This window comes from Bacillus rossius, chromosome 2 (genome assembly GCF_032445375.1).
Source record: "Bacillus rossius redtenbacheri isolate Brsri chromosome 2, Brsri_v3, whole genome shotgun sequence".
NCBI classification, from domain to species: domain Eukaryota; kingdom Metazoa; phylum Arthropoda; class Insecta; order Phasmatodea; family Bacillidae; genus Bacillus; species Bacillus rossius.
The window spans coordinates 106069847-106083318 of NC_086331.1; the positions used below are offsets into that span (position 1 = coordinate 106069847).

At 34.3% G+C, this 13472-nt stretch overlaps 1 protein-coding gene across 3 annotated transcripts in view; it reads left to right on the forward strand.

Annotated features, from left to right (window-relative positions):
* The window catches only part of LOC134529569 (tetratricopeptide repeat protein 28), a 221506-nt gene that overhangs the window by 114468 nt on the left and 93566 nt on the right, over positions 1-13472 (forward strand). For all 3 annotated transcript variants that reach the window (XM_063363794.1, XM_063363795.1, XM_063363796.1), the window contains one exon: positions 6428-6660. In XM_063363794.1, coding sequence (XP_063219864.1) covers positions 6428-6660 — 233 coding nt within the window. The remainder of the gene's footprint in view (positions 1-6427; positions 6661-13472) is intronic.

The window sequence follows — 13472 nt, forward strand, 5'->3', positions numbered from 1 at the left end:
GGAGAGGATGGGCCCGTATTTTGTTAACAATCTGCACAACTACTTTCATGGTTTCATTCATGTTCAAGAACTTTCCACAGAGATTGCTGATGTATGATGCAAAGATATGACAAAAATTTTGGAAAGCTTTTATCTCTTCGACACTGAGCCAAGAAGCCATTATTTGAACTAATAAGGGCAGGCACTCCATCAGTGGTAATGCTCACAAGCTTGTGAATTGGAATTTTGTCAGATATAAGAAACTGCTTCACTGCAAAAAAAAATATCTTCACCTCTAGTATGGCCTTTCAAATGAATCAGTTTCAACAATTCTTCTTTGACTGAAAAGTCGTTGAATACAAGTCGGGCAAATATTGGCAACTGAGCAATGCCAGTTGCATCATTTGACTCATCCAGCTGGAGAGAGAAGTAACAGCATGCATCCAAATCTTTATTTATTTGAGATATGACATCACTTGCCATATTTTCACCTCTTCTTGTGACAGTTCTAGCTGAAAGTTGCAGGGACTGAATAGCTGCCATTATTTCCGATTTGTTTTTGAAATTTTCAAACAGATCATCACCAGCTTCAAGAAATGCTTCTTTAAGTAACTCCCCGTCTTCAAATGGCTTCTTATGTTTTGCCAACACATAAGAAATGCGATAAGAAGCACTTGTGGTTGCTGTGCCCTTATCTGTCACTTTCGTAAACATGTGTTGTAATGACAACATATTTTTCAGTTTCTTAATTTTCTCTCGCCTCAGTTCTGAGCGGGAGAAACTCTTTATTTATATTTGAATGTACGGTTTCAAAATGTCTTTGTACATTACTCTTTTTCACGAATGCAATATTTACTTTGCGCAGTAAACAAATGCATTTGCAGTTTGTTTTGGTGACAAAAAAGTCATGCTCCCATTCTGCATAGAAGTTGTCTTTTGTTTCAATAACGATTGTGGTTTACTTTTTATGATTTTACCAAGAGTCTGCAGTGGAAACTCCGTTAATGAAAAAATTGTTTAATTGAATGATGTATCAGGTATACGGTGCTACATTTTTGTTATGTTATAAAGCATGGTCTTTTCTAATACTGTGCAAAAATTCAACTTTAGAAAAAACTTTCATATGGGTGTGCTTTTTTTTTTTGCTTCCATTCCTGTACTAATTATGCATCTCGTATAATAAGATACATGAATACAACTACTACTGCAGCTGCTGAATCACTGTAGTTTCGAATCATGTAAATCCTCTAATTTTTTATATTTATGCTTGTGGACAGAGTTGTTTCAATATCATTATGCTCTGCTATAAAATTTTTTGTCTCCCCATTTTATTTTTATTTTTCCATCTTTAATTTGGCCTTCATCATAAAAAAAAAGTAGTAAAGGTTTCAATCATCTACTTTGAAGTTTTAAAATAAATGTTCATGTTCAGGCTTATATATCTGGCTTATCCATTTTAATGATTGGCTAATAGAAAATTGAAATCTGCATCCTTAATATTTTTTCACATATAAATGGTCCTCTCTTGCATCCTACCGGCAAAACAAATTTTAGTGCACTTAAACAATACAAACAATTCTGCATATAATGTCAATTAATTTATTCAGACATGTGATGTCAAAGCTTACGTATTAGATTTACTTATAATTTCAAAAAATTATTTTAATGACTGAAAAACTCAAAATTACAATGTATATTTATTGCAGATAGATATGTAACAGAAGCCAGGGATACATTATAAATGCTTTTTGTAAAATGTATTGTAGAAAACTAAACTAAACTTAGATTTTGAGAGCTTTTTAAAAACATTATTTTTTTTAGTGAAACTATTATAATTCATATTATTTTGTTACTTAATTAAAAATTCATAATAGGTAGCTATGTCCGTTCTCCATATTGCTGAATGGTAGAAGTTTTCCAGTAAAATTTATTTTGTGCTGGAATATATTTTTATTGGAACAATTATTATGAGGTGAGGGGATATTGATTTGAGCACATAAGAGATGCAATATATTAAAAATCTTTAAATTAAAATGGAAGGTCAGCAAATAAGATCTTTATTTTTTACTAGATTTTTTTTAAACAAGTTTACAAAATATTAAACATCTGCGAAGTGAACTTAAGCTGCAGTTCATGTAAAACCATTGATAGTGAGTTCCACCAGCAACAAATGATAAAATGGTTTATTCAATAATTAACTCTTTAAGCTGCAAATTTTTTATTAATGAAACCTCACCTTATTTCTTTTTTTTTAATTAGAATATTGTATAGCTGCTTTATCTTCCAGCTGAAGGTGGCCTGCTCATTTGTGGATTGATAAACTTAAATGCTTTAAATGAGTCATCTGTTCAAGCTTATTTATTCAATTTCTTATAATGGAACGAATACTAATTGCAGCCTATGGTAAAAGGAAGTATTAGTGCATCTCTTCGTGCAGATGTTGACTGTGTAATTGAACACACTGCCACAAGTCTGCCGAGAACTCCCTATAGTTCACTAGTTAGTTGTAAAGCACCTAAGGCACCCATTGAAAAATGATGAATATAACAATCACTGAAAAATGATGAATCTGCCTCGTCAAAATATGACGCTATGCCGCCATGCATTTTTTTTTTTGCCACGGGCTTAGCAGCAATGCTAGGAAGATCAGGTTAGCAAAGAGCAATGAAAATATCACACTGTAAGCGCATGAAAACGAAATTCATACAGTGTTACAGTCAGTAAGTGATAATTGTATTTATAATATTTATTAGTAAATTAGCATAGTATTAACCATGCAACATATAGATACTGTAGATGCAATGGTATGGAAAATAATAGCGTATGTACAAGTTGTTACAATTCGTTATATGAAATAAAAAGATTTTTTTACTTTTTAATTCGTGTTTTATTGTCAGAACGACGAAACAAACGCATCCAATCACTTTCAATGTTTTACTCACTCATTCAACACATATACCCGCCTGTCGAAAAATGCTCGCAGCTCGGGCGATGAAAATTAAGGAAAATAAACGTAGCTTAAGTTCTTCAGTAACCTTTTACTGGAAATACCCTAAATCTGTGCGGCCTCAAACACGGCCGCACCTGGCGAAAACCCGCGAGCCGCCGAACGCGCCCTCGCCTGGCAGCGATCGACAAGCGACTGGTAAAATCATGCTACCGTTACCTCCACGCAGGGAGGAGAAGTCACATGACCTCACTGACCAATCACACGCACGCTTCATTCACACTACAAATTACAAGCCAATCAGAATACGCGACATACATTGAAAACAGTTTTCTATCCATAGAGCCAGGGACTTTACATTCTCCTTCTCTCTCCCACACCGTGAGACAGCAGTTATCACACAGTTCCTACGACCAGTGGTGAATCCCAGCTTTTATCTCGGTTGGCGGGGAATCACTGTTTCTTTCTCACTTGCACTTACAGGCCTCTTATGCCTCTCTCTAATACATTCCACACCAAATCTATTGTTCTAGAACCTTATGAACCAGCAATAACAATACAAATGACCTTACAAAATTTAACTTATTTAGAAAAACCGAAAAAAGTAGGCCAAAACAGGCAAAAATCTAGTACAGTGACTTATTTGTGAATAATTACATAAACAATAGAAATGATTTAAAATGTTTGTTAAAATACAAGGTACATTCTTAAAGCATAGTGAAAAATATCAACCTTAATATATATAAAAAAACTGTAAAAATATTTTTATTGAGACTTTTTAAGAAATGTTTACATTCATAAAAATAGTTTAAAAAGAAAAATATTTAGCTAGGAGAGCAGGGGTCTTGCAACGCTACAAAGTGAAATAATTTTTCCATCTAAATCATTTATTTATATGATGTATCAATTTAAACATACTTAAACAATATATTTTTATCGCATTTTTGAAATACTGTGCACAAATAACTCAACATATAGGTACCATTTAGCCTTTTCATAATGAAAATTTTATCTAAAAATGTTTTTGGGAGAGTAAGTTGACCAGAATATAAGTAAGTTTTATCAATATTTCAACTGCATTCACTAGTTCAAAGTTAAATATTTAATGTTTCGAGGTTTTACTTCAGGAACAATTTTGGCTTTGGTAACAAACTATTTAAATTTTATGCTTTAGGTGACTATAATTAGTTCAATACTTATATAGTTAATAATGTTATGCAAGATTTTTTTGCTAATGATTTGCATTGGTTTTTATTTAAGAAACAATATTAATTTTTAGAGCATCACTGGGCAGTGTCAGTTTAGGAGACTTCGCCACCAAATGGTGGTGGTGTTTTTTACTTTTATTTTATGAAAAACTTCCTGATTTGATATACAAGCAAAAGTTATAATCAATTGATTCCAAGCACATTTTGATCATATGTACCTCGCTAAATCTATTGAATTTGTAAAGCCTATGTAACTTCTTTTTTGTTTGGATTCTGATTAGTAAACACAATATTATGTAAAATTCAGCATTCATTTTCACTTGAATTTATCATATTTAACATTTTTGCTTATTCTAGTGACACTGTTTAAGCAGTCGGAGAATATTAATGAGTTTGCAGTTTTTGTATTGGTAAAGAAGATCTTAATTTACGAAAACTTGTATTAAACTTTTTTCAATGATTGTTATCTTTGGGGGGTAGGAGGAGGATGTAAGTTATGCTGCATTATGACTGATGATATAATAGGGAATTCTAATTAAAAATTAACACACATGTTTCTTATATTTTAATAAATTGATGAATATGTGTTCTTTCTCGGATTAAGATATAATATTTATTTCAATTTCATTTTTGAAGAACAAAATAAAATGTAAATCTACAGAATAATTTGTAAGAGTTTACCGCGATAAATTTTTTCCATCCCATTGTGATTTTTGTAGTTTGGATGTACGAGACTTCCAAGCTTCTGTAGCTGTATCACATTTATGTAAACAACTGGTCTTCTCGCAAACGGTGAACCTCAGTTATGGGGCAGGTCAGCAGGAAATGCTAACCCCTCACCCCCTGCACTCTTCCCTATTGTTGCCACCATGGAACAGGGCCCAGCGCCTAGTAGGGGCAGCTTAACCCCGCAGGGCGGCTTTTGTCCTCTGCCTTCCTTCTTTTCCGTAGCTCCCACCCTGTTTCCCGCATACTGAACAGTTATTTGTCCTGTAATGTGTGCACTGCTTTTGAAGTATTAATTTTTCTCAAAAGTCGCTGTGGCGACAATCAGGGACACACTGGATAGTGGTTTAATTCAGGCTATACTAGAGTTTTGTAAGAAATAATTCATGAAATACTTAATTAGTAATTCTGAAAACCAGGCTTAAAACAGGTTATAAGCATTAAGTACTCTCAGTAACTAATAAAAGTGTTTCAATCATAAAATTGTCAGCATTTTGTCCACACGAGTCATTGGTCATTTAGTTTTTTATTAAATGGTTCTAGTTTGAGTGGTTTCCACATGGGACAACAAATGCCTGAGAATTCAAATCAAGTATCCTTTTCTAAATTCCAACATGCTTTCCTTTTGTGCATGAGCCATAAGCACATCCCTGGCCTCTTATGTACTTCAAAGGGATTTTCTATTTGGTTAGCTCATTAAGTAAAACCTAGGTATATGAGACCTTCATGAAAAAAATCTGTAATAGGTACAAAACAAAAAAATTTTTTTTGTTAACAATTTTTCATTTTCTATATATTTTACAAATATCACCACTTATAAAGGACGAGTTCATTCCTGTGCATGTATCACGGACGAGACTAGTATATTTTACCCAATAGAGGGTCATAGTCTGCATTTCAAACGCGAGGTTGGCCTCATTATTTCCCTTAAAGTTATGAATTAATTATACCTAATATTTTTAATTATGTTTTATTTAGTATTTTTATTTTAAATTGTGAAAATGCTTTATCCTATCTATACTTTCTTGCCTTTACTGAACCTATTTCTGCACCTTCTGGTTCTATATAGTCTGAGGCCGCAGCACACACCTTTGGTGCCTCCCACTCCCTCCCCTTGCCAGGCCCCTACGCGGCCGCGTACTTTGCCTATAGACTGGCCCTGCATACAATTACTGTACAACAGCACAAGTGCTTGTTGGTATAGCATGCATGGCAACTGTAGGCCTAATGGTGCATAAATACCTGACTTTCAACTATGTTGACACACACAACCTAACTGGAGAAAGATAGACTACTCATTGCCCGATTCTAGCACTACTTAAAAATACCTTTTTTAATTGTTTTGAAACTATGGTGTTTGTGATTTGGTATGCATGTGTTTTATGGGGATGTAACACTAGTTTGTCATGTATGGCTGTTATAAGAAGGAAGTGAGAGAGGGGGCAAAAGTAAAAAGGTTTGTATGGCATTATTTGAACTTAGCACTTTTAAGAGTAACCATTCCTTGTTGTGCTGCTAGTTTATGTAAAACAGTTTGTTTTCATGTATGAATTTGTTTTTGTTGTAGCTATTGCACACATGGTAAAGCATCTACCTGGAAAGTTCCGGGCCTTAGGAAACATAGGGGATGTACTTATTAAGATGGGTGATGTGGAGGAAGCAGTGAAAATGTATCAGCGTCAGCTGTCGTTCGCAAGGCAAAGTCATGATCGGGGTATGGAAGCTGCAGCATATGGAGCTTTAGGACTAGGCCACAGACTGTTGCGCTGCTTTGACAAAGCACTTGGCTATCACACACAGGTAATTAAATATAGTCTACTGCTGTGCAACCAACTCATGTCTAATTTTTGTGCATGAACAAATATGGTTTTCTGTAGCCTTTTTTATTTTGTACACATATTAATTTCTTGCTTGTAATCATCTATAAAATCCAATATTTGTATAGGTGTGATACCGTTTCCTTGAAATCAAATCATAAATTCAACAGCATCAGTTTTATTATGAATAGCTTGCTAGATTGTTGAATGATATTGAGTTAAGTTACCCTCTATCGCAGAGGAGTATGAAGTGTTACATTCAGACCATTATGTTTGGGGTTTCAATCCAGGGTTATTTAATGATTTACGTGACATTTTAGGATGTACATTTAGATGGCATTAGAATGGAACCACTCTTCCCTACCTGTTTAATTCATCTAAAAATAATGTTAGGGAGGGTGGTGTTTGAAATTGATTATCCTTTATTTTCGGGGTGTATACTATGTTTGTATATTTTGACAGGTCTGCATTTGTCATAATGCCTCTGAACAAGTGTTCATGCTCAAAAATTGGATAGTTATGTATTTGTATGCCACCATGTGACACACCCAGCTGTCATTTAAGTTTCTTTAATTTTATCAAATGTCAGAGAAGGAAACTTTGAAAGTAAAGTAACGTAATGCATAGTCTTCTCTGTACGGTACCGTAACAAAATAATATGTTCTGAAATAAATAATTATTTGAGTAAGTACATGTTCAATGTATTTTACATGTAGTGTAGGTATTTTGTGGTTTGTAATCTTAAAAGCTTGCTTCCAGACTATCCTAAATGATTTCCATATTTTTTGCTAAAGCAGATGCTGTAATGTAAAATTCGGAAATGGTCATTATTTGGAACGATATCACTTCCTGCTAGCATGGTGAGGTCCAGGATGAGATTGGATTTTGTACAGCCTCCATAATTATTTACATTACTAGTGGTGGATTTTGAGGTTATCTGCTTTCTTTTTATTTCTCAAAAGTTTATTTGAACATTTTCTTTCTTAGGCAATGATAATATCTGTACTATGATAGACATTAAAAATTATTGATCGTTAGTGTTGCGTAATGACTTTTATAGACTATGAATGCACATTAAGTGTTACACTGTAATTTGTCACCTTCATTCTAAACGAAGTTAGATGGTGACAAAACTACAAAAAAAATCAGTTAACTGCAAATCCAAATAGAAAATGGTAATGGGTTGATCAGTAGCAATAAACACTTTACTGAAGGAAGCTTATCAAACAATTGCATATATTAATAAAATCAGAAAATGTACTAATTAGAGCAATAAACTTAGTTAAACTGATTAGTATCCTAAAATAACCATATGATAAAATATATATTGCTTAAAACTATGATAGATATACATGTTGAAAATATCATAAACCAAACTTACAGCTTACAATTATGCTTAGGCTAATGTATATACTTACATCAGCATAAGAAACCTTGCTTACCAAAAAGAAGCATTAAACTTTGAATGTGATCACTGTGACACTAATTAAACAAATTTATATAAATCATTAAAATTTACCAAAAAAATTATTTAAAAAATTACAAAAGGCATATTAAAACTTGCAAAATATTTTATTTTTATTAGCTGAAGTTTATTGAATGTGCATTTTCAGTCCTAATGACCACAATTTATTCCAAAAGTGATGCCAGTGATACAATCTCTTTAAAATTTATGACAATGTCATGGCAATAAATGTCTTTTACTGTTACATGACGTATTCACAGCAACTGCCAAAAGTTACCAAAAAAGGTATGAATACTTTCATCAATGTTTAAAAAGGCAAATAATTTACTTGCTACTCAAAACCATTACTGAGTCATAGCCATAAATTGTTCTGTTAGCAACTCAGCCCAGTTGAAAGCAGGCCCTTTTCAATTTTCCGGCACCGCTGCAGATGTCTTCAGTTTGTTCACGCCTGAATTTATAAAGTTGGCTTTGAAACCATGACTTCAGTTCTAGAAATCTTTGAGCAATGTTCCTCCAGCCAAATCCACAAAACCATAATTTAAACCAAGTAGCAAACTCTTTGGGCCTTGCAAAGTTCAAAAAAATGTCATTTAATGCTAATCAACAAGTATGTTTGTTTTTCTGAGTGCACTCAACTCTAGTTCAATGCCAAATTAATTGTTCTGCTTTGATAAACATATAATATCTTCACTCTGTTAATTCACTGCTATAAGACGTTACTCTTCGCCTAAGTGGAGGTTTCTCCATAAAATTAGAATGTTTAAGATTTTACTTTAAATATTGTTGTGGACCTTCTCGGAGTTCTTGTCTCAACCCTTCTGGAGAGACAGTGACGTCTTCAAGTGGTATCGTCGTCGTTCCGTGAAAAAGTTCTGCTCGCCAGCCACCGCACACCAAGTCCCCAAGTTCCACGGCACGCCGACTCATCGTCGATCCTCTGCCGCTCAGCTGTTTTGCTGTGACGTCATCTGCACAATCGCTTCACCATTGTTTCCGCTCATTGCAAAAAAGACAAAGATTTATCTGTAGGTTAAAGTATAAGTCAAAATGTATTTTAAAAAAAATTAAATTCAAAACAAGGCCTAAATTAACCAAATTATGAAATTATGAAAACCTAAAATCATAAAAGTTACATTTGCACAAAACTAAAATTAAAATTAGAATTAAAGGGAAACACTTGTTGTCAACTTTAAATAAGCTTAGTAAATGTTACCAGGAGCACTGTTAACAAATCTCCGACCTGTAAAAAAAATTAAACTCTACGTAAATATTTAGCTATAGCCAAAAATAATTATCCAAAAACAATCTTGAAGTCTAGCTGGCATTGAAAATTTACACCCACATTTAACATCAAACATTTAAAGTAACAAATGAAAATCTTAAGGTTTCAAGAAAGAAATGAAAAAAACAGCCAATAATTAAACATAACCAAGTAGTATAAAACATTTCTCAAATACATATAGTAAGCTACCACAAAATAGCACAAACATATTTAGAGATACCATAAAGTACAAACCAGCTATATCTCTCGGCACCAAAAAAAAATATTGTATAACTCTTTTGCCAAAATTTTAAACTCATAGTGAGTTTCAGTAAAATAATAAAAAATTAAAACCAACATTCTAAAAACAAACCACAAATAAAATTTAAAAAGCCTTTTTACCAAACTTCTGGTTGTAAAATCATTTTTACTGTCTTGCAAAAATACATTGACAGGGTCTAAAAATTTCAACATCTAAAAGGGGCCTGTATAAGTTTCGCTGGCTTAAACCCTGCATTCTGACTTAATACATATTGATGACAGAGCACTTCTTCACCTATCACAATCTTATTTCCTACTCTACCTTTATTATATTGTATGCTGGCCTTTTTTCTCTCCTTTTCTAGATTCTCTGCTGCCTGTTTCCAACACTTCTCCCACAATCTGGGACTACTGATAGTTACACAGTCTGAAGAAACTTCCCAAACATTCAATAAGATATGGGAAACATTTTGTCCCACAAACAGCTTGGTTGGTGTAAATTTTATGGAGTTGTGTTTTACCATATTAAAGGCAAGATTGAGGTACCCTAGATGCTTGTCCCATTCCACTGATCTTTTTAATGAAATGTGGTGAGATCTGTCATTTTATTTTTATCCATACATTCCACCAAATTAAGGCAGGGGTAATAAGGACTTGTAGTTATATGTTATATTCCCCATTTGAAGCACCTACTCTCAAATTTATCACTGAAAAAGTAAATTGCATTATCTGACACCAGTTGTTCAGGACCTCCAAAAAAATTCCATGCCAGCAAAAAACAAGTATTTCCCGGTGTAGATGGTGGCAAAGAACCAAGGACATTATTATATAGGTCAAAATCATGAAGGTGAAGAATTTTATTTGGAGAGAATTTTCTTATTTAAAGCTACAGTAAATTAAAGTGTTCTTATTGTTTACCAATTATTTAAACATATAGTCATCTCCACATATAATCACTTTAATTCAATACGTTCTAAGTTTAATTTTATTTAATCTAACATACTCGAAAAATAATTTCTGGAACGTTTCCATAATTCATTGAGGGAAATTAAAGTGGCCAAGAAACACATTAAAACAATGAATTTAAGTAACGATATTCTGAACCATACCTAGACATAGTTTGTTTTAAGGATTTTTACATTCTTTACAAAAAATTGGAAAAAAAGGTTTTTTCTTTTTAGTTAGAAAGTTGTCAGAGAAAAAATTCACCAATCGTGAACGTAACCATAAAGTATCAAAATATTTCTCATTGAACATCCCAAATGGTGCTGCCAGCGGTCGTTCCAAAGTGTTTTCAAACGTGTTGACAGGGTTTAAAGGTTTGTCTGGATAAATAATTAAATTAAAGTGATCAGTAAATTTCAATCTGATGTATGAATAGCATACATCATTTGAGCATCATTCCGAGAACCCTGTTGTAGAATGTGTTTAGGTTAAAATTATATATTTTTGTTAATGTTATGCTAAACAGTCAAAGCGACTACATCGTAACCTCAAAAATACTTTGTTTAACATTACAACAAAAAAAATCAAAGCCTTTTATGGCGGAAATGTCATTTCGGGAACAGTCATTTATGAAACATTTTCAGACTATGATGGGCATTTCCAAAATGATGTATGTCTGCACATCTACGAGATGAACATAATACAGTAAACTCTCAGTTATCAGGACCTGGATTATCCAGGTTTCTGGTTATCTGTGTTTAAATTTAGTTTAATTATTAGTTTATTGTCTTCTGAGGCTGTAAAAAAACAAGGTGGAATCACTCCGGCACAATTCATCGCTTGGCTGTTCTATAATTTTTAACCATCCTGTTACCGTGTCACAAACCTTGTTCGGTCGCCCACCCAGTCAGCTGTCACATTTGTCACACTTTAAACGAGAGGGGGATACCCTGATTGCTGCTTCACATTTCCAGTCTCCGGCTTGCCTGGTTCACCTGCCCTTATACCACTTGCCGCCTGCCCATCGGCCTGGCAGGCGCCCGGCAAGTGACATGGCTGGCTGGCATTCAGCTGGGAAAAGGGATACTGAAAAAAAAAGAAAAAAACACTAAGCCAGAATTTGTGAGTGCACAGCTTGCGCGATCGTATCTTGAGCAATGTTGGGTTAAACATCCTTCATCGGCCATTGTAAATGACAGTGAACCAGCGTACGTGAAGTCAATCCAAAGAGAAACAAATCCAGGGCGGTCACATATTACTTACCATTCCAAAATAAACAATCTACTTCTTTTTATGCTCATTTAAAATAAAATAAATGCTGGTTACTTATCTACATGTTGTGATGACTAATGGAGGGTGCTCCAGACCTCCGACACATCGCCGTAACAATAACAAACTGACTCGAGAAGTCGAGATATCACCATCCTCCGACCGAGCCATCAATCTTCCCCCACTGAGAGCCACCAAGAGTCATGGCACGACATTTCTCCCGATTAAATACTCGACCTAAAGGAAGTGCAGACTTGCCCAAGACTTCTGGAAATGATCTCTCACTGATTACGCACTCAACCGCTCACTACTGCCTGTACATGTGATCTGGGTCTCGCCAACCAACCACAGCCCAGGACTGCTACGTGACCGACAGTTGAACTACGGGCCGGCTGCCACGCATAGCCAAGCTGGCCTAAAGAGAACAACCACACTCAAGGCTACCCCCCTCCTCCGGCCAGCACATCTGAACACGCTGACGGAAGAAAGGACATTCACTGACTGCTGACCGCTTCATGCGCCCTGCGGGCAGATGTTTATTCTCACCGCATAACCTCACATCTTTCCAGGAATCTCAAGCAAGTTTCTTCTGAGTCCATACCATCTATTTAAGAAAAAGTATTTGATACTGTAAACCAATACATTTTAATTCAAAAACTACATATTCTAGGGTTATCTAATAAATATTGTAATTGGTTTTCAAGTTATTTAAAAGACAGAAATTTCTATGTTTTTGTAAATAATGTCAACTCTACACTACAAGTTGCTACTTCTGGTGTCCCCCAAGGTAGGACTTTGTCTCCCCTTCTCTTTTAACATTTTCATAGATTATATAACCAAGGAGCTGAACTTTACATCTGGTGTTCTCTTTGCAAATGATCAAAGTATTTCTATCACTGTTACTTCCATTAAAGACTATCTTCTTCTGCAGAAGGATAGTGTGGCAATTGATAGATGGTGTAATTTAAATCTGGTTAAGTTGAACTACAATAAAACCTCTACTGTAATATTTACTAGGAAATATCCTGTGACTTAACAAGTCACAGCGGGATATTCAAAGCTGTCAACAATATATTTTATTTATTATTTGTTTATTTTATTTATAATTCATTGATTTTTGGACATTACACTGCTCTCTGGACTGATAAGACTCTATGATATTATAACAGGAGCATATCAACAACGGTTTGAACAATATTCAATATTATGAAGGGGCCAATGAAAATCCCGCATTTGATTTTGGCACCTTTTTGAAAGATTTGTTTGGAATTTAGAAAAACTTCTGGTGATGCCATATTAAAAAGGACATTCAGTTTTTTTGGTGCGTATGTACATTGAGTGCAATCATTTTGAAAGTTGTTTAAAAGTGTTATAAATAAGTTGATTTGGACGACAGAACCTACGAAGAAGTGAGTAAGCCTATTTTAATAACAGTAAATACACTTAAATCGGTAGTGCTTTACGTCCGTAAATACAGTGAATGAACAGCCACTTACGATTGCAAACTGAGATTAATCGCTAGTAAACGTACTTTTGATGCAGGCCATAACACTATTATCAGAGTTAATCCTTTTCCTATCCCCCCAGAGGT